Below are 27,329 nucleotides of genomic sequence, written 5' to 3'. Positions count from 1 at the left end.
TCACTTTACCCAAAACTTTGATAGAGTGGTTCTCAGTTTGTGTGCGTTTTTTACTAACCTGTTTCATCCCATTCCAGCAGCTGTTTTTATGTTGGTTAGAAGTCTTTCACCTCCAAGCCTGATCACCAAATCCTCCTCTTCCTGTCTCACCGTGGTCATTCCACACATACTTTTTTGAGCATGAATAGTTCAGTATGCCTGTGTCTTTTTTACTAATTCAGTCTTAAAATAGTAAGTCCCTTTAAAGGCAGAACAGGCACCCAGGCTTGCAATTCTTTATCTGGATCCAAGTACCCTTCCTTCCTATCCCCCAGTCTCCCTGGTGTAGCTAATCAGGATCCAGATGTGTTTAGTGACTAAAGTCTTTTCCCTGTCCTGAAGCTGTGACATTCTCTGCATACCTGGGAGCTCTTAATGAGGGAGTCTATAAAAGATATTGAGGGAACTAGCTTCCTCAGCTGTAAATCTGTACCTTTTTATGGTTCTTTAGGCGCATTGTCTTTTTCCACCATCACTCTAAACTGCCCTTCCCCCTGCCCCAATTTCTGGGAACTTCTGAAGAGATAAAGGCTAAAAGCTTCTGTGGGGGTGAGGCTATAGGGAGGAAGACATGAATAAGAGCAGGACTTCTGGGTGCTGCGTCCTGTCGCCATGTCTGACATGAGAAACGTGAGGGGGAAGGAAGGAACTTACAAGAATAAGGGAGAATAACTGTTTTTCCCTGTTCTCTTCCATGAGGGCCTCTGACAGGCAATGTCACTTGCCTCTGATTATTGGAATCCACAAAAATCTAACCTCCCTGTCTCTTGTTTTTCCCTCCAAAGGGATTGAAAAATAATGGCAAATTTTACACTTTTGCAGAGCCTTTGAGCCCAATGTGCTCACAGCTTTTTCTTCATTTATTGTCCTTTCTCAGTTGTCCCTGCCTTTAGTTTTTCCACCTCTCAGATCACTATTAATAGATTAGAATGGAATATTGTGTAGCAACTATTTAGGTATAATTCCTTGTTCTACCACACCAGCTCTACTGGCTCCAAGACCCAGGGCAAATTACTTGATCATTCTGTGACTCTTTCCAGACTGCACCAATAGCAGCCCTATTGTGAAGATTGCTCTGAGACTTGCCATTATCATATTAGGTACTTAGCACAATTTGCTTACCATAGTTTGCATGGTTATCCTTCAATAAATATTAGCTCTCAATTTTACTAGGTGATTTATAGTGAAAATATTTTCTTTCCCTGAGTAGGTTCCAGCTAGAGGGTAGGGGCTGAGTGGACCAGTTTGAGTGTGTGTATGTATGTGCACAGGACATATACAGGTGCATTTGTGGGTTCAGAGAGTGGGAAGAGGTAGGAGGGATCCCAGTTGCTCCTTTACCCCCAGCTCACTGAAAGGAAAGCTGACATTGTGGCCTGGGGCATTGACTTCCCTGCTTCTACCTCACTGCAGATTGGAAGCTATGAATGTCACTGTCTGCTGGTTGTTAGCTTAAGGCCCCTGACATCCAAAAAAATGGAGAAAGACAAGAGTATAGGATAGCTACTCATGCATTGGGTTGGAGGATGTTTGGGAATAAAAGTCATCTTGCAGTCTTATTGGTGTCCTCTCAACACAGGAAACAATGAGCAGTAGGGGGAGAAAACCTATTTTTAGCCCAGACCAAAAGCTAGGGGTAGGTATGAATAAAGCAGTTCCTTGGGAGGATACAGCATGTAGCACTTTTGTGCTCCCTCAACCTTGGTCTTATAGTTGGTCTGAGGTGGGGTCACTCCCCTGATGGAACTGACAGGACAGGGAAAGCATGGTGGCACACTGAACCTTCACTGGCTTCGTCCCCCATTTTGGATCAGGTTGATGTCACAGGAGCTTTCCTTTCTTTTTTAAAACATGAATTAGGCAAGATTCCTTTGCTGCCCCCAACTCTTATACCCTGAGAAGTGTGCTCTAGGTACATGGGAGAAATTTTTTCTGGTGGAATCAAAGAAAGAATATTTGAGATGCTTAACCACTCTCTTGGTACACTGGCAAGCTGAATAGCTGTGTTGGTTTGGTTTCTGGATTTAGTGAAACTTTGAGGAAACGTAGGATCAGGGAACTGCAGAATAGGATAGACATTAGCTGGATCATCTCAAGAGAACTTCTACATCTTCTATTCTGTGGAGGCTGGGAGAGAGTTTTTGTAACCTTTGAGACTGTTGTGGGTCAAGCTCTCAAGAGAAGAGTTGTTCTAGGTGTCCTCCCTTTCCCGTCCTCTGCTCGTCCTCTGGGCTGCATGTCCCGACCTTCATCCCAAATGCCCCTATTGTTTTTTTCCTTGCTCCAAACACCCCTATCTTCTTAGTCCTTGAGCACAAGGTTTCATCCTCTCAGATCCTCTTCTGTTCCTGGTGTCCCAGGTGTAAATGTGGCGCTTGATTAGGGAGAAGAGCTCATCACTGAATTCTAAACTCTTTGACTGCTTTTATTTTTCCTTTTTCAGGTTCAAGTGCTGGATTGTGTCATGTGACCATCCCAAAACTCAGAGCACCCTATGGCCATCTTTGCCCTCTGTCACATAACTTGAAACTGCCTGATGGCCTTTTTGCAATGGTTCCCTCCAGGAGGCCTTGATCTCAGTGAAGAAGTCCTTTCCCGGCATTCCAGTGCCCCTGGCAGCCCCATACTCCTCAGACACCCTTAACAAACAAAGGCAATCACACACACAGTGTAACAAATACACAAAGTAAATAATAATTACACTAATTATGATCGGAGGGGCACTGGCCAGGTCCACACACATTATAAGGTGGGAGATGGGGGGTGCTAGTTCCCACTAGGTCTCTAGGCTGTGTCCCCAAGCCTCTTTACCCCATGCCTCTTTGGGGTGAGTAGGACCAGGGTAATGAGACTTCAACTCATAGATTTATGTTCATAAGAGAAAGACCACCACCACCACCACCAAAGGTCTTTATTTGGTGGTATTAAAGGGGCATATTCTAGGTGTCCCCCAAGTCTAATGTCCCAGCTCTCTAGAATTTGGGGAAGTCACCTGAGGCCTATTACCTAACCCCCACCCTGTACCAAGATCAAGAGACATGAGCATTTGACCTTGGAGGAGGCATCTTCTGTTCTTCACTTCTCTGCTTCTCTCCTCCCACCAAGGAAATGTGAATGGTGTTGATGGTCAGGTGTATCTCGTTCTCCAAGATTGGGGCAGAAGGAAGGGTCAAGAACAGGGCCAGAGAGGAGAGGCTGGGGGTTAGCACAGCTGCTATATGGGAGGAGGCGAGTTGAAATGCTTAACAGCCCCTGCCCATTCCTGTACCGAAACACCTCATCTCACTTGTTCACTGTGGGAATGGGAATAAGATGCTAAAGCTCACCGTCACCTTCCCAAGGGTGGTCACATACCTTTGCCCCTTCCACTCGTTGGGCCAGGCGGGAGAGTCATGCTCTTGGGAAGAACAAGCCTTCCAGGTCAGCTCTCCAGCTTGGCCTTTACTTCAGTTCAGTACTGTTTGCATCAGACCCATAACTGCTGGCTCTACTTAGAGTGACAGTTTGCTGAAGGTTCTTTCCCCCTCCTCTCCTGACATCCTCTAGGCTCTTGCCTGGAACCAAGAGGTCTGGTGGTGAGGTATGGATAGGGTATGGATCAGGAGATTCTCAACTCCTTGGCTTCAGGCACTGTCCAGCTGGGAGGCAGAGGGGAACTTGTACTCTGAAGCCCGCGACTCCTCTAAGCCTCACATCTCTTCACCACTACTCTGGTGCCCTGGTTATCTGTCCCACAGCGAGAGGTATTTTATGTCCATAAAGTGCCCGTGGTAAGTGCTCAGAATTCATCTCTTGGCTGTGGCGGGTGCTGCTATTTCTCATTCCATCGAGGGGAAGAAACTGAGGCACAGTGAGTCCAGAGGAGGGTGGAACAGGATAGTGGGAGGAACGAATAGGCCCAGCTAATGACTTGGAGTGGCAACCCATCCCTGCCTGCTTCCTAGCCTTCCAAACCAGGGAGTCTCCATCCTTCCCATCCTCGGCTCTAACTGGCCTTGTCAGATGCTTCTCCCTACTGTTTTGTCCCCTCCCTGCTGCCAGGTACTACTAGATTCCAAAAATAAAAGATAAAAATAATTATAGACACTCTGCTCCCTTGTTCTCCCTGCTTCCACCCTGAGCTTTGGGGTTGGGGACTAAAATGTCCCCCTTCCAGAATCCCTTCCACCTTGGTCTGCTGGCTCTATTCCCTAGCCCAGAGCAGTGATTTGGATTCAAACGCCCTGTAACCTTCAGCCTCCTTTCTTGACGACTCCTAACCCTTCCCAGACCCAGGGACTCTGGGATTTCTATACTTTTCTTTTATTGACCTGAAGATAGAGGCTGGGAGCAGGGGCATTCCACAGGCTCTTTGGTCTCTCTCTTGGCTGGGGGGAATTTGGGCTTAAGCAGGCCATACCCTCTGGCTAAATAACTCAATACTATGAGAGTGGACCTGAGGGTTAGTTTAGTGGCTCTCATATAGATCCTGGATGTTGAGGGCTTTCCCCTCCAACCCCCCAGCTCCTAAACCCTAACCTCTTACAGTTTCTGTGACTGCTGGAATTCACTTCAACCCGTTTGGCTCAGGAAGGTTAAGTAGGGTGATTATGGATTAGAAACTTCCATGTGTCAGCCCTCTTGCCTTCTACTCCCATTCCCAACCCTGGAGGCTTTATACAAGTGCTTAAGAAGGTGGGTATTGAGGGAGAACAGGGTTTGGGGAATAAGGGGCAAATGGGGCACAGTGGGCGGGGGCCCTTCTATTTCAGTAAAGCCAAACACCAAAAAATGAAAAGTCACAATAAATAAATAAATAAAATTCCAAAATCCTTGCTTTTGCCCCTGCCCTCACTTCCCTTCCCCCAGCCAGTGCTGGAGGGAGAAAGGGAAGAAGCTACGAATGGACTTCTGACTTCTTCTCCTACTGAGAATGGTAGTCAGGGGATCTCCCCAAACCATACCAAACCCCTCACCTTGCCAGTGGAAGAAAGGAGGTTTGGTGTGGGTTTTTCTCTTGTTACTCCATTTCGGTCTCTTTCTCATTGTTTATCTCTGCCTAGTCTCTGTCTCTCCTGCCTCTCTATCCCTTTGCTTCCTCACCACTGCTCTTTTTGTTCCTCTGTCTCTATCCCTCTGCTCTACTTCTGTCTCTACGTCTCTCTGTCTTCTTGCCAAACCTTCTTACCTGCAAACCTCAAACACTCCCCACCTGACCATGCCCCCTCCTCTTCTCCCTTTCCCCCAAACACCTCACCCCTCAATCCCCACCTGCCTCCCTCTGTTGTATTGCACACTGCTTGGGCAGGGAACAAGGTGTGATGTTCGTGGGAAGAGGTGGAGGGAGCTCGAGGGCCTGGGGGTATGGGAGTCAGGGCTGGGGGTCTAGGGGTAGGGTCAGTGGGGGAGGCATCATCTGTCCCCCACCTTAGGAGCAGCCACAGCGATCCACAACCATGCCAGGGATCTTGCCGTAGATAATCTGCTGCTTGTCATTGAAGTAGAGCATGTTGATTGGGGACATCTTGGTGGGGGTACAGCAGGGCCCAGCAGAGCCTCTTGGATTAGCCTGTTGTACCAAGTGGGTGTGTGGATACTTTTGCATGAACATGTACTCGCACTGGCCGGAGCAGTAGTTGGCTTTGTAGCGTTTAGGCGCGATGATCCAGTCCCAGCCGAAAGCCTCAAAGTCCACTGTGAGGGGATAGCGGCAGCAGCGGGACTCACTTGAGTGCTCATCGCAGTCCAGGCCCAGGTTCCGCCGGGACCGTTTTGTGTTCTCTAGGACTCGAAGCTCCATGAAAGGATGCTGGGGGTGAGGGAGAGGAGAAAGAGATGTGATACAGCCATGAAGAGCTCCTATTCCGTTCCTTTCTCACCTGCCCCTCAACAGGGACATGAGAACAGAGACCATTGACTTCTCAGCTTTTCCGCTGCTCCCATCCCCAGCCCATATCTTCTACCCACTTTTCTTGCCAGCTAGACATTTCTCCTTCAACCCACCTTCCCTAATTCTACCTCTCCTGGCAACCCGACCCTCAGCAGTCTCTTGGCCCAAGGCCTCATCAACAGCCCATTTTGTGTTCCCATGGATCTCCTATTAACTCACACTTTCACCCCAAATCCAGTTTTCAGCTGTCGCCTGGCTTGGATCTTCAAAAAGTGATAGCTGCCACTCCCCGTCCCTCCCAAACTCCTCCTCTAGAATCAGCTCCTGGCCCCAGAGAAATAATGCTGGTCCCCACCCCCCTTCACATTCCTGGTCTACCTTTTCCAACATCCCACCTCCTCAGGGCCAGGTTACACATATCTGCCACCATCTCAGGCTCCCTGCTCACCAGCCCCTCAGCTCCTGGCCCCAGGGAGGTGACAGCCAGGTCTGTGCCACTGGGATCAAAGGCGTTGATCTCGATGCCCCAGTTGCTCTGTGGCTGGCGGAACCAGCTGTGTAACACTTGCTTGAAGTCGATGCTCTGCCAGTGGCCGGAGCGCGAGTGTAGCTCAATCTTCAGTGAGCGGATACGGATATGACGCCGGCCTCCACCCCCTCCTCCTGCAGTCCCTTCCCCAGTTAGGGGTTTCAGTCGCAAGATTTGCAGGTAGACTGTGGCTGGGCGGGGCACAGGCCGTAGATACACCCACAGCTGGGCCTTCAGTACCTTTGTGAACATCACCTTGGGACTGAAGTGGAAATGGCAACAGAGAGGGCTGCCATCTGTCTGCACCGCAGGGTCGGCTGATAAGAGAGAATGGGGCACAGCATCAGCAAAGGGTGTTTGTGGAGGGGGTCAGCAGCCTTGGGTGGCACTGGCAACTCGGACTCCTCAGCCTGAGTTTTCCAGTTCTTTACCCTTGTCCTGTGCCCATCTTGTTGACTTCCATGTCACTGGTACCCAGAACAGTGCCTCCTTTCTTTCCCTGTAGGATGATGGCTCTATCAGGCCTTATTGCTCTGCATCCATTCCCTAATCCATTTACCCTAATTCATAGGTTCCTCTCTACCAGATAACCTGCAAAGATAGTTATTAGGGAATTCTCCCTCCACCTGCAGCCTTCCCTTCCTCCAACTTTCCCCAGCATGTATGGCTCCAATTTTTTCTGAGCCTTTGATGTTCTTCATAGAAGCCAAACCTCATATTACACCTGCTGTCCTCAGGTCACCTGCTTCATTTCTGTTCTGTTTTGTCTGGTGGCCAGGTGCAGCCTGGCAAGCCCCCCCAAAACAGATGGCCTCAGAGAGTGGATAACCCAGGGTCTAGATAGGGAGCATGGGCTAAATTTATTCCATGAAGTAAACCAGAATGAAGATCTAGGCTTCTTGCATCATTCCCACTAGAAATAACACATCAGAAGAGTGGAACTACTCAAGGACTTCCTATGCATCTGACTCCCAGTCCCCCGACCCTGAGAACAAGTTTCCTCAGCTGCTTCCTCCTGCTCTTCACCATTACTGCCTCAGCTTTTGAGGAAGGGACAAACCACCTCCATGTTTCCTCCCACTTGCCCAAAGCATCAGAAATAATATTCAACACACCAGATTGACTCTAATCAGTCTTCTTTTCTCCCCTGAGCTTCCTTTGGTTTCTCAGTCCAGTGCCAGTAAGTCTTTGCAAAGGTTTAACATACCAACTTTACATTTTGGCCCATTTCCCCTTGTTCTGGACCATAAATTGACCCTTCTTGGGTCTAAAAGATGATTCTCAATATCTGCCTCTGCTTCCATTTCAGCTCTACTCAATTCCCCTTTCTAATCTCTTAAATCAGTTGGGAAGGCCCTAAATCATGCTTCCATTGGACAGGAATATCCATTCTCACTATAAATAGACTGAGAGGAAGAATCAGGAATGAGCCTCCAGAGCCATGTACGTATGATCAGGAAGTTGAAGCCCTTATGTATCATGCCCAGGTCTGCAGAACTCAGAGGACTTAGCATCTGTGGTCTCGCTTCAGCACTCCCCTACTCCTACCCTACCCCCACTCCCACCCCGGAAGAAGGAGGGTCCTCCAAGTGAGATGGGAGTGAAGTGCTTAATGATCTTCATATATTCAGGACTGGAGATACAAAGATCCTCTGCAGCTTCCTTTCCCTTGAGGTCCCAGGGCACTGGTAGTCCTCCCAGCTATCCTGCTGGAGCTGCAGTGATGGTGCAGTGGGGTAGGGTTTGGGGAGTGAGTGGAGATTCAGAGATTAGGAGAGTAGCTGGGGCAGGGGCACAATCCAAATAGCATACTCTGCCTAATTTCAGCATAGGGATTGTTTTATTTTCCTGCCCATTTTCACCATTAGGTACTAATCTCCATAAGGGTGGGCAGATACCAGGTCTGTTTTGCTCACCGTTGGAGCTTTAGCGCCTCCCGTAGATCACGCAGTGCTCGATAAAGGTGTGCTGGGTGAACTCCCTAAACTTCCAGTCTGAAATTTTACAGGCAATGCCTGAAAGTTCTTCCTGGCATCTAAATACTGGTCTTTGACTACAACTGAAGTGGGTTTAGTCACTACCTGACTCATCATTAGCCAGTATCTGATCTTACCCACCAAACTTCTCATTGATACAGGTAATCCTTGCTTCATGGGAGTGCTGAGCACTAAATAAAGAATGTGAAAATAGTAGTAACTTCTCAATAGATGTTGGTTTATTGTTTTCTAAGCTTAAACATACTCCCCTACCTAAGCTGACTCAAGGCTTAGAGATGGGGCACTGGGCACCTGGTGCCAGATGGCGCCCAGTGCCCCATCCCTCTAAGTCTTTCGTTCCCTCAGGCAGAGTCCCCTATCCCCACCCCAGGGGATCACGAGGCAGTTCTCCCCCACTGGATGCGGAGACAGTCGGTGGTACTACAAGGGGACAGGATGAAGAGGTATGGAGAAAGAAAAGGGAAAGGGGAAGAGACGAAGAGACTGGAGATGGTGAGGGATAGAAGAATAGAGAAGAGACTTAGGGATGAAGGTGGGGTAGAAGAGAGGCAGAGACAGGGAGGAGAGAAAGAAGAGAGAGGGGAAGATGATGATAGGAGGAGAAGAAATAAGTTTGGGAGTTGGAGAACACTGGAAGAGAAGGGAGGATGCAAAAGGAGGGAGGCAGCTAAGCCTAGTAGGGTAAAGAGAACGGATAGACGGATACAGAGGGAGGAACAAAGGAGAAGCAGGTAGAGCCTCAGAGGGAAATAAGGGGCTTGAGAGAGTCCCCAACACATACATAGGCCCAGCTCCCAAGGGGAGGGGAAGGAGCCACATCTGTGTTGGATTGATTGGGCTGGTGGCAGGCAGCAGGTCAGGTTTAGTAGGCGGCGCTGGTTGGGAGAGAGGTCACTGCACTATTTTCAGCAAAAGCCCAGCCCCCTCCCTGTTCACCCCCGCAACCCCCCCACCCCACCCCCTATACACACTCTCCTCACCCAGGCTGGAAGGCCTAGGGGCAGGAGGTTGGGCCAGGAGGGCAGGGGCCTCCTGGTGTAGGGAGGAGAGAGAAACTGAGGGGCTGGGCTTGGCTCCCAGAAGGGCAAGGGGGCTGGGTTCCCAGGAAGAAGGCTGGGGTGGGAGAGCCTGAGAGGGTGGAGGGAACTAGGGCAGGCACTGCAGCCTAGGAGAGGTGGGGGCTGGGGTCCAGGGTTGAGGGCTGGGGGAGGGGAGGGAGGGGGAGGGGAGCGGAGGCCATCTCTGCTGACAAACACCTCCCCCGATTAGCAGAGCACAAGTCTCTTATTAAAGCGGGTCCCTGGGGATTAGACTATAAAAGTCTCTTTTTCCTTTTCCCCTCTCTCCCTCCCCTCCCCTCCGCTCCCCCTCCCTCTCTTAAGAGCTCAGCTTGGCTCTTAAAGGGGACGTACAATACCTGGCTGGAGACCCAGTTCCCTAGTTATCCAAGTCCTGAGGAAGCATGAGGGCGCAAGTTAGGGTGGAACCCCACCTGCTGGTGTCCTTCCCCCTCCATCCCCCCAGCCTAACCTGCACTTCCTAATCCATGCTTGCAGAGTCTGTTCACTTCCTGCGTCCGCATAACCAGGGCTAACTCAGGACTCAGGCCCCTTGGTTAAAGAATGCCAGGGGTAGAAAGGGGCAAGGGGAAGCCCAAAGCTCCATCACCCATTCTGGAAATTCTCACGCACGCTACACCACGTAGACGAGAGTATTTTTTCCCTTTGTACCCTTCATCTTCTCCAGCAAACGCTTCTTCAGGAATTCCTCTACAACTCTGTTTCCTAGAATCCCCACCCCCACCCCTGCCCTCGGTCAGTCTTAGACTGACCCTAGCTTCTAGAAAGCAGAAGGGAGACTGAGGAACCCAAGACCAGATCCCAGGCCTTCATCCCTCACCCCCCAAGTTAGTTTCTTAGTCCTTTGAGTTCTCTTTTCTTTACAGCCCTCAGTATTGTGCAGTTAGGGTCTGCAGAAAAACTGGTGGCAGGATGAGGCCCTCAGCCTCCCAGAAGCACACCTGGGTTCCTGAGCCTCTCCCATGGGGGTGAGCCTCTAGGACTCCCCTCAGCCCCCAGCTTTTTATGACCCATCTGCCAATAAACCAGTCTCCCCCCTCTTCTGTTCAGAGCCATAAAACCAGACAGTTGGGGAGGGGGGACTTTGCCAAACCACTAGGGAATAAGAGAAGGCCTGGTTCCTGGAGTTGGAGGTTGGGGGGGGAGAAGACCTCAGTGGAGGAGGGGAAAAGGGAGTCATCTGACCCTAGGGAGAGCTGGGGGGTTGCAGGGGGCAGTGTTGGCCTGGATTTTCCAGGCCATAAAATTTCAAAGCAGCTCCAGTCTATTAACATGTTCATCTTCCGTTTGGCCGGGGGCTTGGATGCCTGGGTTCCCCCTCCCTCTCCATCTATTTCTTTCTTTTTCTCCCTAGATCTTCTCTCTCCTCAAGTCCCGTTGCGGGTAGGGGCGGGTGAATAAGGGATGGAACACTAAGGTTTGAGCAGTCGAACGGGTACCCTTAGTCCCTGAGCAATGGAGTTGAGTTCTCTGTGCTCGGTCAGTACTAAGAAGGCACAGCTTTTCCAGCCCCTTGGGAGACCGGGTGTCAGAAGGGCTCCGGGTGGAATGGGTGCCAGCTGGGCTGCCGGGAGAGATACAGGCTCTGGGATCTCGTTCCTGGGAGAGGGAGAGGAGCACCCAGTACTCTGCAGCAGGGTGGGCGCGTCGCGGGGCCCACGGTGGAAGGGTAGACAGTTGATGCCAGGGCTTTTGGGAGGTGGAGAGCGCTGCATCCCGGCAGGGACTGCGGGGGTCCCGAAGCCTCCTGATTCTGTTCTCCAGCACGGCCCTTCAGGATTGAGTTGCTGCCCCTTCCCTCTGCTGCAGGCGGCCCCCAGCTTCTCCAGACTCCCCCCAACACTGGTCTTTTTCGCACACCCGGGATAGGAGGCGGTATCTCGCAACCCCCTCCGCCCCACTACCTCCGGGGGACAGTGCGTGCACGCAACTCTGCAGCCCATCTCTGTCGCTCGAAAAACTTCTATGGAGCAGCCCCCGCCCCTCAATCCGTCAAGTTTTCGCAGAAAAGGCTTCCGGGCCGGAGCAGCCGGGAGCGCACCGCCTCGGAGCGGAGGCGCTGCGCTCACTTTCCCGGAGCCGGAGCCAGCACCCCACCGCTCGCGCCTTGCCGTCCACTTACTCTCCTGGGCCATGCTAATGACAGTCTCAGTGGTGGCGTGGTACTCGTCCTCCTCCAAGAAGTCCTCCGGCTGCAGCGCGTCGCCCTGGAAGTCGTGCAGGTCCAGGATCTGCTGCAGCGGCGGCGCCTTGGGCAGCAGCTGCTTCACCACCTCGCGGCTGATGTTGGGCGCCTCCTTGAGCCGCAGTTTGCTCAGGATCTGCGACTTGATGCTTTCCAGGCGCAGCTCGCGGCTGTGCTGCCGCCACACGCACACGGGGCAGCCGTCGGGCTCGGGCGCCACGGACGGGGCCGGCCGGCTCGAGCGCTCCCCCCCGGCCCCCGCCGCCGCCGCCGCCGCCGCCGCCGCCGCGGGGCCCTCGGCCGCCTCCCCCCGGGGCCGCAGCTCCAGGGCGAGGAGCAGGAAGCCCAGCAGCAGCGGGGCCGCGAGCACCATGCTGGAGGGGAGGGGAGGGAGGACTGGGGGGCGGGGACGCCGGAGTCCCGCGGGGAGGGGGCGGAGGGAGGAGGGAGGGAGGAGGAGGGGGTCCCGGCGGCGCGGGATTGGGGGCTGCCCGGCCGAGGGGGGGCCGGGGGGGCCGGGGGCGGCGGGCGCGCGGGCGGGGCGGGCGGGCGGCCGGGGCGGGCGGCTGGGGGGGCCCGAGCCCGGGCCAGGCCCTTTATAGCCCCGGCCCCCGTGTCGTAAGCGGCCGCGATTGGCTGCGGAGCCAACAAAAGAGGCAGCGCTGTCATCCGAGGCGAGAGAGGGAGCCGGAGAGAGCCGAGGAAAAGAGAGAGAGAGGGAGGGAGCGAGGGCCCAGAGAGAGATGGAGAGATAGAGATATTGGGGTGGGGGAGAGGGAGGAGAGACAGAGGAAGAAAGTCAGAGTTGGAGACACCAAAGAGAGACAAAGAGAAAAAGAGGGAAGAGACAGATCAGAGGCGCAGAGATAGGAAGAGCAGGAGGAAGAGGAGGAGAGAGACAAAGGGGAGATAAGAGAGAGTCAGAGAGGTGAAGACACAGACAGGACAGACTCAGCTAGAGACGCAGAGACAGAGAAGGAAAGAGACAGGCAGAACTAAGGGAGGAGTTGGAGTGGGGAGAGTCAGAGACAAAGATAAGGAGAGACGCGAGGGAGGAGAGGGGTATGGCTAGACAGGGGGAGGGATGGAGAGGTCAGGGGTGCATAGAAGATGGGAACAGGAGGAGGAACTGATGAGACACAGACCAGAACCCTGAGAAAGAGAGAGAAAAGGAGAGCAATCAAGAGAGGTGAGGGAAAGTGGCAGAAACTGGGGATACCAAGGGAGCCCCTGAGGAGGCAGACTTGGAGGGTCAGGGGAAGGCAGAGATGGGAAGACAGAGACTTGAGGGAAGGAGAGACAGCACAGCAAGGAGTCAGCCTTGGCAGGAGCATGGGGAACCAGAGGGTGAGGAGGTGAAGAATTTGAGCCCAGAGGAGCCCCAGCTACTAAAGGGGGCCCAAAGAAGATGTAAAGAAGCCGCAGAGGGGAGCACAAGGCTGGGCTCATCAGGGATGTCAGGAGAGGAGGATGGAAGGATTGGACACGGGGGTTAGCAAGGAAGACCAGGAGAGGACGAGGCCAGGGACAGTCTGAGAAGGTGAAGAGGTGGTGGGAAGCTCTGAGACCAGAGGAGGACTTAGAGTTGGGAAGAGTGTGAGCTTGAAATTGAGGCTTGGAAAGGATGAGAGAGCCAGCAGGCTGGAAAAGGCAGGAACTGAGGACCACTGGGTGAGGAGTGGGAGGAAGCAGGGCTGGAGACTAGTATGTTTGCAGAGCAGTCTGGACCTCTGCATTCCTGGCTATACTTTTGGATCTTCAGAGTCTTAGAAGTCTGAGAAGGAGCTTGTAGTTGCAGGGGTTAGGATGAGAGAGAGGTCTGCCTTCAGATGCCTGAGTTGGAGACAACAAGTTGCCAGGGGAGAAACCCAGATGTGGGACCAGCCCTAGTCTTCAGGTGTGACCCTGGGTACAGCCAGAGGGCAGGGAAGAAAAGTGCCAACATACTAAAATGCCTCTGAAGTGCTTGACTTCCTTTGCTTCTGGATACCTCTTCCCAGACCTCAGTTTCTCCAAGCCTATTTTTTGTCTAAATCCTTGGAGGATGAGAGACAAATAACCAATAGATTGAAAATGTTTGAGGGGATCAGATCTGTCCTGGCACACACAATGTTTATTGAATAAAAGGATGAACATTATTTGGCTTCTTAGGCGGAATAGAGGGACACTGGTTTCCTCTCTGGATTAGAGCCCAGTACAGTGTCTTAAAGTTGGCTTGATGGGGCTGGCCCGGTGGCGCAGCAGTTAAGTGCGCATGTTCTGCTTCAGGGGCCCGGGGTTTGCAGGTTCGGATCCCGGGTGCAGACATGGCACCGCTTGGAAGCCATGCTGTGGTAGGCATCCCACATATAAAATAGAGGAAGATGGGCATGGATGTTAGCTCAGGGCCAGTCTTCCTCAGCAAAAAGAGGAGAATTGGCAGCAGATGTTAGCTCAGGGCTAATCTTCCTCAAAAAAAAAAAAAAAAAAAAAGCTGGCTTGATGGAGCACGAGACATAAAGACGGAGTTGGGCTGGGGAACTGGAGTGGAATGAGGGAAGACACTGGGGGCCAGGTGTGAGGGAGAAAGATTGGGTTGGATTAGGAGGACCAAGCCAGGGAACTTTGAAGAGATGATCCATTTCCCTAGAGAACAGGAACTAAGACCACAGCAGAATGGGAAAAAAATTTAGACAGCTGATTCCCTCCCTTGCTTTGGTCCGAGACATGGGCATCTCAACATTTCTTCAAGTTTCTTTATCTATCAAATTAGGATCATACTGCCTACCCTCAAATGGTTATGAGGATTTCATAGTAGCCAGTCAGTAGTGGCCTTCATGGGCTCCTTCTTCATGATTCTTTTTCTTTCCTTTCTGATCTCCCAGAGCAGTGATTACCTTTACCATACATTCTCTGACGTCATTTCCTCAGCAAAATTGCAAATTTCTTGACAGCAGAGGGGGTGTCACCTTCTCCTTCCTCAGAAGAGGTGACCCAGCCTTCACCTCCTCACCTAACATGTATCTAGTGGTAGGTGTATGAGAGATTAAGATAGCAAAGATAAAGGAGACTCAGCCCCTTTCCTCAGGGAAGGTACAGACTAGACAAGACACTCGGTAAACAGGACCAGCCAAACTCCAGGCCAGATGCCTCCTTGATATCTCTATCCAGATGTCCCAAGGTACTTCAAACATCATAGGTTAAATAGGATAAATAGAGAACTCCTTCTCGCCCCGTAAAATGTGCCCCCACCCTGGTGTTGTTCATTTTAGTGAATGCAATTCAATTATCCGTGCCAGAAACCTGATGCAGCCACTGCCTTCTTTCTCTTGAGCATCTCTGAATCTTGGCACAAGTCCTTTCCTCTTCCTAGAACAATTTCCCCCTCTTACCTCCACTCCCCCAAACTTGTCTCTTGGCCAAATTTACTCTTTCCTCAGGTCTCGGTATAGATGAGACTTTAGACATGTCTTCCAGGAGTCCATTCCTGACTCCCAGGTCTTTAGTAGATGCTCCTCCCAGCCACAGCTGTGCCATTCTGTGTAATCACATAGCTTCTGGACTGGGCTGCCCAGGTTCAAGTCCCTTTTTTGGCTGGATGAACTTGGCTCCATGCCTCAGATTCCTCACCAGTAAGATGGGGATAACACTATTGTACCTATTTCATAAGGTTATGAGGATTAACTGCCTGATCCACAGTTCTAAATGAGTTAATTACTCATTACTATTACCCCAACTTATCACCCTCACGCTGTGAGGGAGACCCAAGGAAACAGGAACTTTTTTCACCCAAGAATTCCTTAGCTGCCTTCAATAAAGAATGAATGAATCCTGCTAACTGGATCTGGTCAGAGCCGGGTTGAAGAGAGAAAACTGTGTATTTGTGGCTACGAGGAGTTATGAATATCTGCCGAATACCAGAGAGCGAGAGTCGGCGACAACTTGTCAGACAGAAAGGATTTCCCCCTCCTGGCTTCTTACCCACGGGCTCCAGGGCTGCACTTAATCCAATGAGTGGGCAAGACTGCCATCTGGCGGTAGAATCTGGAATTTCCACTTGGAAGTGGGACTAAAACCACTTTGGTTTTTTATTTTGCATACTTTGCATATTTTCACTTTAGATTTCTAGTCCAAGAAGTTCTATATCATGATGCATTAAGCCTTGTTCCCCTCTCCAGCCCCTCCTAGATCTCGCCCCTTCCTTGAGTTCCCTCACGCTTGGTACCGTTGTGTTCTTCTGAGTTGCAGGAACTAACCCCTAAGAAGTCTCTTTCAGGAGCTTCAGACTTCCAGTTGCCCTAGACCTGACCCGAGGAGGGAGTTCTGCTGGCTTTACGGGAAAGGACTTGGGAGAGATCTGGACATTTAGATCTTTTCTCATCCCGATACAGGCTAACGAGGGTTTGGGGCCCCGCCCACTGTCCTGGTCTCCCTAGCAACTGTCTTCCAGCCAGGGGTGCCCCTCGCCAGGCGTTACCCAGGCAACCTTCAGGCCCGCCTCCTTCAAGGTCCTGACTGGTTGATCGCAAATGTGGGTCGGGGCCTAAGGGAGGCAATGAGGTTTGTAGGGTGTGTGCTACTGGGAGAGAAGCAGGGTGTGTCCCAGGGCAGGGGATGAGGTTTCAGGAGCTGCTGGAGGAAAGAGGTGCTAGTGTAGCCTCTGGTAGAGCGGCCCTTACATCCTAAGGAAGAGGAGCTGCAGGTCCTGGGAGGTCACCAGGGTCCCAGGCCAGAGACACCTGGGCCAGTCTCAGAGCTGCTGCCCCCAGAATGGGAACCACTGTAAGGAGGAGGGGCTGCTGCTATCCTGCACCCCAACAACACAGGCCACCTCCCACCTCCAAATGGCCTTGTCCATCAGAGCTGGGATCACTGGGCAGTAACTTAGAATCTCTAATCCCATCTCTTCTCGCTTTTTCCTCCTAAAGTCCCTATTTTTAGGGTCAGCAGACTCATTCCCTGACACTTCAGGTCTTTCCAAGGAGGGGAAGGGCTGGGTCACTGAGAAGCAGCTGAGGGGAGGGGGGCTTCACTACCAGCCTTCCCCCTCCCTTGTCCTCCCACTAGGAGCCTCTGGAAATGTAGCATAGGGAGGCTATTCTGGGCTGGGAGTGGTATGTTGGTGGACTGGACCCCTCCCAGGTCTCTGTCCACAAACCCTAAAGCCCCCAGGGAGGACATCATGGTGTAATTACCATCCTCTCCCACACCATGTTCTAAACCCTATAATTATCCTGCCCGGATCGCCTGGCAGCCCTGTTAACCTCTTTAACCCCAAGGCCCTCTAGAGAAGATGGAGGTCGAGAGGAGGGAGCTAAAGAGTTCATGTTTGGGTGGAGGCAGGATACACATGGGAAGCTCTGAGAATCGTTGGGAGTTACATGTTCCTTTGCTCATGGCCTCCCAGAGGAGCCCCCGCCCCCATAACCCCTTATCCTCTGAAGGTAGGCCCAGCCCCCAACTCCTCGGGTGCACCCTCTTTCCTACCTTCACTCTTGGTCCCCCCAGGCCTCCCCACCCCTTCCTGTCTTTCTCACCTATTGCTCCCTCTCCAGGCCCGTGGTGGGGTCCTCCTGGGGACAGCGGCCAAGGCTGGCCCCATTGCCCAGCTCTGCTGGCAATCTGCACCACTATTCCAGATGCTGGTCAAAGAAAAGGAGGGGTCTGAGTGCAAAGTCTGCTTTTCCAGGGACTTCAAAATGCTGGTGGAGGGGCTGGCCCCCTGGCTGAGTAGTTCAGTTCCTGTGCTCCGCTGTGGCGGCCCAGGGTTTCGCCGGCTCGGATCCTGGGCCCGGACATGGCACCGCTCATCAGGCCATGCTGAGGTGGCATCCCACATGCCACAACTAGAAGGACCCACAACCAAGAATATACAACTATGTACTGGGGGGCTTTGGGGAGAAAAAGGAAATAAATAAAATCTTAAAAAAAAAATGCTGGTGGATGTGCTGACTCAGGAAGTGACAAAGCATGATCTAGACTGCCAGGTGAGGGGAGCTGGTGGGAAGCAGAGGGCAGCTGGAGGCAGGAATGTTCAGAGGGAATCCAATCTCCGGGAGAGAACACAGGGCAGTGAAGGTCAAGGTTGTTGCTGGATGAGGGATATATGTGTGTGTGTGTAGCAATGGTGTGGGTGTGTGGGTGACCAAAAGGTCTGGCTGGGGTCTGGGAATGGGAACCAGAAATTACAGATGTGAGGGTAAGACAAATTGGTCTGGGCTCTGCCTGAGGGTGCCAGCGACCCCCACACATTCAAACTCTGCCTTGTGTCTTCACCCCTCGTTCCCTGAGGTGCAAGACCACATCCATGGGGAGGAGCCCCACAGTTGAGAACAGCCTCGGCGAATGCCCCTAAGGGCTTCAGAGCCCTGCTGCATCCCCCTGGCCTGTGCCAGGTGGCCTCCAGCATTCCGGGCTCCTCTTTGTCATAGCCCTCACCACACTGTATCACAGGTTGTGATCACCTTGAAGGCAGGCCGTGTCTTACTTACCTCCATATAGTCCCAATGCCTGGCATGTTTAGGCTTTCAATAAATGGAAGGATGGATGAATGAATGAATGAATGAATGAATGAATTCTTCCTCAGCCCACCCCTGCCTCTCAGCCCCAAGGAACAGAAACCTGAGTTCACCACCCTGCGACAGCATTGCCTCTTTCTCGTTTCTCCCCTGTTCATGTCTGTTCCATCGCAGGAGAAACCTTAGGTGTGCGGGTCTGTGACTCTCAGGTGGAGACCACTGCACTTCTGAGCCGGTCCTGGACCAGAACCACACAGTAGCTGAGCTCTGGGCCCAGGCGGTGCCCGAGGAGGCCACTCACCAGCTGGGCATCGGGATTGACCCTGCTGGTAATAGTGACACTGGCTGGGAGGAGGCTGGGACAGGAGTAAGGCAAGGGTAGGGAGAACGAAGGGCCAGAAGTCAGGGGCTGGGGGCCCAAAGAGTGGAGAAAGGAATGGTAAGAATGGAGGCAGAGCCCTGAGGATGGAGCCTGGCAGTGGGGGGCGGGGTGAGGTGGAGTTGGAACAGAGATGGGCCTTGGGGCTTGAACTGGAGCTCTGGGCCAAGGCCAAAGTGGGTAGGAAGGGCCAAGGGAGGCTGGGTTGTCCCTCCCAACCCTTTCCTTGGCCACCCCAAGTGGGTTGGAGTCCAGATATTTCTCAAAGTGAAATCATTTTAATTCCCATGAGTCTAAAAACAGGGTATGATAAAGCCTTTATCATCTTAAGGTAACAAATCTGATCCTCTTCATTTCTTCTCTGAGCCTCACAACCACCCCGTGGGGTTAGGAAGGGAGCAGTTTTCCTCCTGCCTAATTGGGCAGAAGCTGAGGCTCAAGAAGGGTGAGAGTTTAGCCAAAGTCGCCCCACCTATGTGTCCTCTCACACCAGTGCTTCTGACCTCAGGGCGCTTGTTGCTGGTGGTGGGCATGGCACACCCAGCCCTGGAGTTGGTGTGTCAGGATCCTGGGTCTCACCTGCAGGTTGTCCCTGAGTCAGTGGCTTCATCTCTCTGAGCCTCCCTTTCCTTGAAGGGAGGATATAAGGTGACTTTGGCAATGATGATGTTCTCCTGAGCATCACGGTGCCATGACCTACTCTTGCCCAGACAGCTGGGGGAGTCAAAGTTGGCCACCACAGTGACTGGAGACCCTTCTCGATGCCCCAGACTCCACCAGCCAGTGGATGTCTAACTCCCCTGTTCTGATGTGACCCTGCAGTCTGGGCACGGTCATCAAACACCCAAGCCTCCCTCATGTCCAGAGCTGGGGCCTCTGGATTTAAATCTCAGGCCCCCAATTCAGACCCAAGTTCCTTGACCTTAAGTTCCAGCCACCACCCTTCCTATCCTCTCCAGTGAAGAGATGGCCTTGATGCTGACCGCCCTTTGTTTCTCTCTCCCATCCCCGTCTCCTCCTCTTCCTCTCCCACGCCTCTCCCTCACGTCTGTTTTTCCCTATTATCTCGCGCAGCCTCTCCATGTCTCCCACCCTCCTCCATTTCCTCCTGTCTCTCCTCACCTGTCAACTCTCCTCTTCCCTCCTCTCCTTCCTCGTGTCTCCCGACTCCTTTCCCATGCTCCCCCGCCCCTACTGGCAGGTGGCAGTTCTGAGTTCACAGGTGCCTCTCCTATGAGGGCAACTCCGCCTCATCTCTGAGCCAGCCCCCTCCCAGTGGCCCTGCTGAGTGGGGACAAAAGGTATCTGTGTGGCAAGCACTGGACTCCCTGTGTGCATCTGGGCTTCAGGAGGCTTCGCGCACTGGCTACAAGCTGCTGTGCTTTGCACTGAGTCTAGCCGATGCCTATGTCTTCTCAATGGCACTACCTTCACTTGGGACACCTGTGGCCCCCGTGCCCTGCTGCTGGCCTGGCTGGAGGTGTGGTGGAGCTGGAGGCAGCCTGGCTCCGCTGTGTGGGGAAGGGCAAGGGTGCTTACCCCAGCTCACCTACCACCAACCAGTGTCAGGCACCCAAGGGACAGCGGCCTGAGCTAATTGGATGGCTGGGTGGCATGTCTAGATGCCAGGCACTTGGAGCAGGTGCCAGAGGCTCTGAAGGACATGACGTGAAGGGCCAGATTTGAGGTCAGCAGCCTCCCCACTCAGAGGCCCCTGCCTGGAGCCCAGCAGGCACACAGAGCTCTATGTCAACTTTCCAGGCTGGGGGAGTGGGCTATTCAAAAGAATAAAAAAAAGGACAAAAAAACCAAAAATTTTTTTAAAAAATTGTGTTAAAATAGACATGACATAACATTTTCCATTTTACCCATTTTTAAGTGTGCAGTTCAGCGGCACTAAGCACGTTCACATTGTTGTGCAACCATGACCACCACCTATCTCCAGAAATTTTTCATCTTCCTAAGCTGAAGCTGCACCCCCAGTGAACACTACCTCCCCGTTCCTCCCTCCCCCAGCCCCTGGCACCCACCATTCTACTCTTGCTCTCTACAGATTTGACTAGGAATGGGTCTTTCTTGCCCACCCCCCTTCCAACTCCACACAGGCTTGTTCTCTGGGAGCTCCCTGCCCCTGTCCTTCCCCACCTTCCCTGGTCCCTTCTCTCTCTCCCATGGCTTCACCAGGCTGCCGCCACCACTCTGCTGCACCTGCCACGGTTTGCGCTCTGCCCCTTCCCCTGGGTTCCTCTCGGAGGACCCCATTCTCCTGACCTTCCCCTCAGCTCTGCTCCTGCTCACGTGGATGTCTTTACCTCCTGGGGCCCCGCAGGTGCTCTGGATTCTGCCCTGACACTGCTCTGGAGAGGGCCACTCCATCCAATGGCTTTCTCTTGCTTCTCACCCAAATTGGCCTGTCTATACTATCTGACGCTTCTGGCCACTGTCCCTTCCTCCTGTCATGAAGTTCTCTCTTCTCTCCGTCTCTGAGAGAGAAGCGAAAAAGCTCAGGCTTTGGAGCTCCAGAGATCGGGGTTCAAATCCTAACACTGCCCTTCCCTGGCTTGAACTCTGGGCATGTCTCTCCCTGTCTCCAAGCCTGTTCCCTTATCCCTAAAACAGGACAAGTTATGTGGACCTCACAGGGCGGTCGTGGGGATTAAATGAGTAACCGGGATAAGCGCCCAGCAGTGTGCCGGCAGAGCACAGGGGTCAGCAACTGCCTTTCCCTCTTGGCTCCTCTGCTGGCTGCTAACCCTCCCCATGGACCTTAAATGGAAGGCTGTCTCCCTCTCTGTTCTCTTCTCTCGTTCTGGCTCTCTCATCTATGGATTTAGAGGTCACTTGTTACCTCTTTTCTAACTACTCTTCTCTCCTGAGTGTCACGTCCCCGATTCCTGGTGGGACGTCTCCATCTGGATGCCCCTTGGGTGACCACCACCCCTTCCCCTGACGCCTGGGTTGAGAAGCTCTGAGTCATCTTGGACTCTCCCTACTTCCTCTCCTCCTCTGACAGGTAAGCAGACACCCGGTCCTGCCATGTGCCTCGGAAATGCTGTTCGGATTCCCTCCTCTCTGCGGTTCTGGCCTTCGTCGGCTCTTCCTTCGACTGTTGCAATGATGTCCCAGCTATCTTCCAGGCCAGCTAACATTCATTCCTCCTCATTTCAGTATAGCCAGTTCCAAGACGGTTCATCCTCTCAGTTATGTCGCACACTCCCCGTCGCCTTAGAATATTTCCAACACAGCCTTCCAGCTTCTCAACAGTTCTATCACCTACACTGTCTTCTTTTTGCTTCCTCTATTGTTTTGTAAAGTGTCCCAAAGCGGTTACAGATATGACATTCCACCCTTAAATATTTTAGTATACATCTTTAAAGAACAGTGTACTCTTCCTATATAATCAGACTATCATCATAGCCAATAAAATTACTTTCTCATGTCAAATTCTCAGTCCATTTTCAAATTTCCCCAGTTGTTCCCAAAATGTCTTTCACAGTTGGTTTGTTCAAAGACCAAGCATTATACTTGGTTGTTACGCGTCTAAAGTTTCTCAGTCTTGACTTCAGACCACCTTCCTCCTGTCGTCTTTCACAACATCCTTCCCTTTGGCTTCGCTTTGAGCCCTTTGAACCAGCCAACCCCAAGCTACAGGGACTTTTTAAACTACTCCTTTTTTATACTTGGCCCTTTCCTTGTCCCTGGAACTGACAGGTGCCCCTTCATTCTCTAAGGTCACCTCAGAAATCACCACCCACCTCTGTGAAATTCGTTCTTTTTCTTTTCCCTCCCTCTGAGCTGGTCCAGCTGCCAGCAGGGGGTCCGCCTCTGTTCACAGGGTGGGCTTGGTTCTGCCTGCTGGCAGAGGGCAGGGCCACTGTCTTCCTCGCCTTGCTGGTCCCATGCCTAGCACATGCCGGGCATCTAGTGGCAGCACAATAGAGAAACTGATGAATACTCCTTTCTTCAGCATCTTCGCTCCTCCTCCAGTCTGCCTGCTGTGGTAACTCGGCAGTAAGGTCCAGAACGGGCTTGATGTGTCTTGCTGGAAGGTTGTAATCCTGGAAACTGGTTCTCAGCCCAGCTCAGATCTCCTTTCTTTTGCTCTTACAGTTTCTTTCCTTCTTTGTGTACACACACCAAGACTCAGAAAGTGGTTCTTGAGGCGGGACCATAAGAACCTAAGGGGCGGGGCCCTGGCTGGGGGCGGGGGCTGTTTCTGTCCCTGGCTTGTTCACACAGCTCCTTCTGGGGACCACCATGGCACACAAGGGAGAGAAGCAGCTTGAGGACGCCACCTCCCCTTCCAGCCCTCACTTGGCTTTGCCCATTGGAATGAGAAAGGCTGTCAGCTAGGATGGCAGGGACAAATCCAGGGGATATATGCCATGCCCACCTTAGTGTCCTCCCCGATGCCCGCACCAGGACGGGCTGATCCAGGACTGGTCGGAACACGGACCTTGTGAATCCTCCCCCGGAGGGAGGGACCGGATTCTCAAGCGTCGCGATTTGACTGGGTAGGATGGCCCCGGAGAAGGGCTTCCTCCCCTTCTCCGCCCACTACTCAGGAGCCCTAGAAAATAGAGAAGGCACTAACAGAGGGGGAACAAGAACCCCCACTCTAGAATGTTGGGGGACTCCCAGGACGTGAGGTCAGCGACTTTCTGGAAGTGTTTATTCTGGCCCCACCCGATCCCAGGGAGCCAACGGCGCCCTCTGCTGACTGGGGGATGGGAGTGGGGGCTTGAACTGAGATGGAGCCACAGGCAGGGAGTGGGCTCTGGGTGGGAGATGAGGAGGCCTCTGCTCGACCATCTTGTCACCTTGCCTCAGCTGTGCCGCCCGGCCCGGGCACTCAGAGGGTAGCTCTGGGCCGCTGACCCCTCCTTTGGCTCCCACGCGTCTCCTCCGCTTCCCTGACCCAGAGGGCACGAGCGGCGCTTCGTCCCGCCCTCCTGCCCCGGAGCGGGCTGGGGGCGCCAGTAGGGCCCAGGCGCCGTGAGGTCCGGTCCCGGGGACCCTCCCTGTCCGGGTTTGGGCGCTGTCCTCCAGGTAGGGGCCACGTGGCCCTGGCCGGGCGGGGGGCTCGGCCCTCCCCTCTCTGTCCGGGTGACTCAGGCCGCAGCTGTTCCCGCGTCACATGAGGGAGGCTGCCGGCCACTGGGCTGGGGAGGCGGCGGGGGAGGGGGCTGGAGGCCGGGGCGGGGCCGCGGGCGAGCGAGCGGGGCGGGAGCGGGGCCCGCCGCTAGAGAGCCCCGGACCGCGGCGCGAGAGGAGCGAGCCTCGGGGAGCCCAGGTGAGGCGCGGGCCTGGCCGACTCGGCGAGGGGGGCACCCGGGCCTCCGGAGACCCGCCCGCGCTCCGGCCGCTCCCGGGGTCCTCGCGACTTTGCAACTTTGAAAAGTTCCAGAGCCCGGGCGTGCGGGCGGGGTGGGGCGGCGGCCGGCCTTCTTTGGGGGTGGTCCGAGCCCGGGGAGAGGTGGCCCGGGGCCGGGCTGGGGCTGAGGACCGGTTTCCGGGGCTGGTTGGTGGGGAGGGGGTGTTAGACGCCGGGGGATTGGCGGCCGAGGGTGGGCGTCAGGCTGGGCCCCACCGGCGCCATCCGATCGGTCCCTGGCCCGCTAGGCTGCGGGGCGGGGTCCGGGCTTCGCGGCGGCCGCCCCCACCCCTCTCCGGCCGGGAAGAGGGGGCTGGGAGACGTGGATCCGACCGCGGGTTTCCGGGTGGGAGGGGCCGGAATGGGGGCCGGGCAGGGAAGGCCTCGAGGGCCGGCGGGGAGCCCGGAAACTGAGGTGCCCCCTCGGCCGGCTCTAATCCCCCTGCCCTTCCCTTGGCGCAGGCCCGGCAGCCATGGCGGTGGAAGGAGGAATGAAATGTGTCAAGTTCATGCTCTACGTTCTTCTGCTGGCCTTTTGCGTGAGTGGGCAGGGGCCCTGTCCGGGCGCGCTGGCGGGGTGCAGGGAGACCTGGCTGCGGAGTGCTGAGGGCTGAGGGACCAAGAATGAAGGCAGCTGGAGACCAGATGTGGAAGGAAAGCCCGGCAACGGGCTGAAGACTGCACGGCCACCCCCTCCCTCCAGCTTTCAGGGGCCTCTGAGGCTGGTTTGGACCAGAATGGCCAGTCTGGGAGCGCAGCGCCTTCCCCCAAGCCCCTTCTGGCCCTTCCTGTTTGGTGACCCAACCTCGTGTGATGTGGGCAGTGGGGCAACCAGCCAACGGCCTGATGCTATCTCCGCGGGGCTTCTCTCCGCTCCCCATTCTCCTCTCTCCATTCTCCCCCGCCCACCCCTCATTCCTCTCCATTCCCTCCTTCATCCCTCTTCACCCTTCCCAGCTGCTAGCGGGTGGGGAAGCGCTCTGCCCACCTCAATTTGCTCCTGCCCTGGGCTCCTGGCTTGAGAGGCTGCTGTTTGTCTGGGGGGAGCACCCCACTCTTGCCCACTTTTTTCTACTTCCTTCTCCTCGCTGGTCTAGCTGGCCTGAGGAACCCTAGTCTCAGCTCATGAGGATGGGGTGGGCATCGGAGGATAGTGAGAGGGTATTTTTGGGAGCCCTGGAGGGAGCACTACTCTTGGTTGGGAACATATGCCCTGGGATCAAGGCTTTCTGGGAACTTCTCTTTTTGTACTTGCTCAAACTGTGCAGCAGGGATGGGTCATCCTCCCCCTCCCCACCCCCGCAGTCAAAAGTTTCCTGGAAGTGTGAGAATCTGTTTCTCTCTGATGGCGTTAAGTCTGTGTCCTGGGTGCACCCGCTGCCCTCCACCGTGGAGGGCTGATGGGTTGTGGGTCTAGGCCTAACCCTGACCTGCCCTCCCCGCAGGCCTGCGCAGTGGGTCTGATTGCTGTGGGTGTAGCAACCCAGGTGGTCCTGAGTCAGACCATCATCCCGGGAGCCACCACTGGCTCCCTCGTGCCCGTGGTCATCATCGCAGTGGGTGCCTTCCTCTTCCTGGTGGCCTTTGTGGGCTGCTGTGGGGCCTGCAAGGAGAACTACTGTCTTATGATCACGGTGAGTGGGCTGTGGAGCCGGTGTGGGTGCCTGGGACTACTGGAAGGGCAATTCTATGGAGGGGACGCACGAGGGTGGCTGGGAAAAACCTTTGTCGGTGTTCCAGAGACTGGTGGGCCACAGCAGGCCCCTCTCACCCAGACTCCAAACCTGACCCCCACCCTTTGCTCCTGCAGTTTGCCGTCTTCCTGTCTCTTATCACGCTGGTGGAGGTGGCCGCAGCCATAGCTGGCTATGTCTTTAGAGACAGGGTAAGCGGGGCCTGAGGGGAGGGCCCTGCCTCAGGCCTGGCTGCTCTGGGTCCCAGGTGCCCAGAATTCCGACCTGAACAATGCTCCTCCCTGCTCCCAGGTAATGTCAGAATTTAGTAAGGACTTCAAGCAGCAGATGCAAAATTATCCAAAAGACAACCACACTGCTTTGATCCTGGACAGGATGCAGGAAAAAGTGAGTGGGGCTGCTGGGAGCAGAGGTGGCCAGGGAGGAAGCGTCTCCTCCCCAAACTGAGGGTGGACGCTCACCGAACAGCCCTCTTCCGTCTCTGTCCTCTCCCCCAGTTCCACTGCTGCGGCGCAACTAACTATACTGACTGGGAGACCATCCCTCTCCCGGTCAAGGGCCAAGTCCCTGACTCCTGCTGCGTCAATGTCACTCAGGGCTGCGGGACTAAGTTCACCGAGAAGGACATCTATACCAAGGTAGGGAGGAGGCTGAGACCGCAGGAGATTTGCAGAACCTGGCGAGAGGGACCAGGGTTGGAGGTGGAGAGGGCTGGGGCTCTGGAAGTTGGGGGTTGGGGATGGGGAGGGCACCAGGGTGTGCTAGGGGTGGGGTAAAAGGTACAGAGGGCAGTGGGTGGCAAGTTTCTGATGGTGTTCTTGCCTTTTGTGCCTGCCACCCTTCAGGGCTGTGTGGAGAAGATTGGGGGCTGGCTGAGGAAAAATGTGCTGGTGGTGGCTGCAGCAGCCCTGGGCATTGCCTTTGTGGAGGTGAGAGGCACCCTTGGGACTCAGGCCAGGGCATCTGGGCAGGAGGGGCAGCAAGGAGGAGGGTGCTGAGCAGGAGGTGCTGGCCTGGGGAGGGGAGCCCTGGCTGTGTTTGGGGTCTCTTGGGTGGGTCCGGGGTCCCTCATCCCTCTGACTGTTGTCCACCCGCCTCTCTGTCTCCTAGGTCCTGGGAATTGTCTTTGCCTGCTGCCTTGTGAAGAGTATCCGAAGTGGCTATGAGGTGATGTAGGGGGTCTGGTCTCTTCAGCCCCCTCATCTAGGAGAATGGGGCAGTGTACTCCAGGTTTTTCAATTAAACGGATTATTTTTCCAGACCAAAAAGAGAGAGAGTCTCACTTTGTCTTAAAGAGTGATACTTCCTCCCTTCTCTCTCCTCATCCACGTTCCTGTCCTCTGGGACCTTGTTCTAATTGCGCCTCTGGGAAAGGCAGGCCTGTTTTGGGGGGTATTGGGAAAGGAGTGTAGTGGAAGCAGCGACCTGGAGGAGGCCGTGGCCCACTGCCCTCCCTGTCTTCTAGTTGTGTGCTGCCAGGCTCAGTGCTGAAGCGTTCATGAAGCTCTCTCCTGCATAAGTCAAAGGGATTCCCCACGAAGGTCCTACCTGGGAGAGGCCTGCCCACGTCTACCATGGACATCTTCTCCCTGGTCCTTTGCCCACTTTAAGGGCCTAGAAACTCCCTCCCCCACCAAGGGGGCCTGGCTCCTTTCAGGGTGGTGACCTGTGTGGCCAGTGTCCATCC

General features: G+C 54.3%; 2 protein-coding genes across 4 annotated transcripts; one reads left to right on the top strand and one right to left on the bottom strand.

Moving 5' to 3' along the window:
- Positions 1–2,439: 2,439 nt before the first annotated feature.
- Positions 2,440–12,119, bottom strand: GDF11 (growth differentiation factor 11). Its single transcript, XM_008534207.2, has 3 exons — positions 11,636–12,119; positions 6,357–6,754; positions 2,440–5,827 (listed from the first exon to the last, which is right to left on the bottom strand). The coding sequence occupies exons 1-3, from the start codon at positions 12,069–12,071 to the stop codon at positions 5,447–5,449; spliced, it is 1,215 nt and encodes a 404-aa protein (XP_008532429.2). The 5' UTR covers positions 12,072–12,119; the 3' UTR covers positions 2,440–5,446.
- Positions 12,120–22,821: 10,702 nt separating this feature from the next.
- Positions 22,822–26,910, top strand: CD63 (CD63 molecule). Of its 3 annotated transcripts, none has more exons than XM_070621573.1 (8): positions 22,822–23,223; positions 24,411–24,487; positions 25,394–25,582; positions 25,759–25,833; positions 25,934–26,029; positions 26,140–26,280; positions 26,488–26,571; positions 26,753–26,910. In XM_070621573.1, exons 2-8 carry the CDS (start codon positions 24,422–24,424, stop codon positions 26,816–26,818), a joined length of 717 nt encoding a protein of 238 aa, XP_070477674.1. In that variant the 5' UTR covers positions 22,822–23,223; positions 24,411–24,421; the 3' UTR covers positions 26,819–26,910. The 3 variants fall into 3 exon arrangements, with proteins under 3 accessions (XP_070477674.1, XP_070477673.1, XP_070477672.1); XM_070621572.1 differs by lacking the exon at positions 22,822–23,223 and adding an exon at positions 23,270–23,623; XM_070621571.1 differs by lacking the exon at positions 22,822–23,223 and adding an exon at positions 23,301–23,867.
- The last annotated feature ends 419 nt before the right edge of the window (positions 26,911–27,329 follow it).

The sequence above is a fragment of the Equus przewalskii genome, chromosome 5 (assembly GCF_037783145.1).
Source record: "Equus przewalskii isolate Varuska chromosome 5, EquPr2, whole genome shotgun sequence".
Taxonomy (NCBI): Eukaryota; Metazoa; Chordata; class Mammalia; order Perissodactyla; family Equidae; genus Equus; species Equus przewalskii.
The sequence above is the reverse complement of the archived record's forward strand: the minus strand, read 5'-3'. Positions and strand labels throughout refer to the sequence as shown.

Bases quoted from the DNA above. Each gene is read 5' to 3' on its own strand.
- GDF11 (XM_008534207.2), bottom strand. From the start codon at position 12,071: ATGGTGCTCGCGGCCCCGCTGCTGCTGGGCTTCCTGCTCCTCGCCCTG. The intron at 6,755-11,635 runs GTAAGTGGACGG...CTCTCTTATCAG, and splicing joins CATTAGCATGGCCCAGGAGA to CCGACCCTGCGGTGCAGACA. The intron at 5,828-6,356 runs GTGAGCAGGGAG...CCTCACCCCCAG, and splicing joins GGCCAGGAGCTGAGGGGCTG to CATCCTTTCATGGAGCTTCG.
- CD63 (XM_070621573.1), top strand. From the start codon at position 24,422: ATGGCGGTGGAAGGAGGAATGAAATGTGTCAAGTTCATGCTCTACGTT. The intron at 24,488-25,393 runs GTGAGTGGGCAG...CCCTCCCCGCAG, and splicing joins TTCTTCTGCTGGCCTTTTGC to GCCTGCGCAGTGGGTCTGAT. The intron at 26,281-26,487 runs GTAGGGAGGAGG...GCCACCCTTCAG, and splicing joins AGAAGGACATCTATACCAAG to GGCTGTGTGGAGAAGATTGG.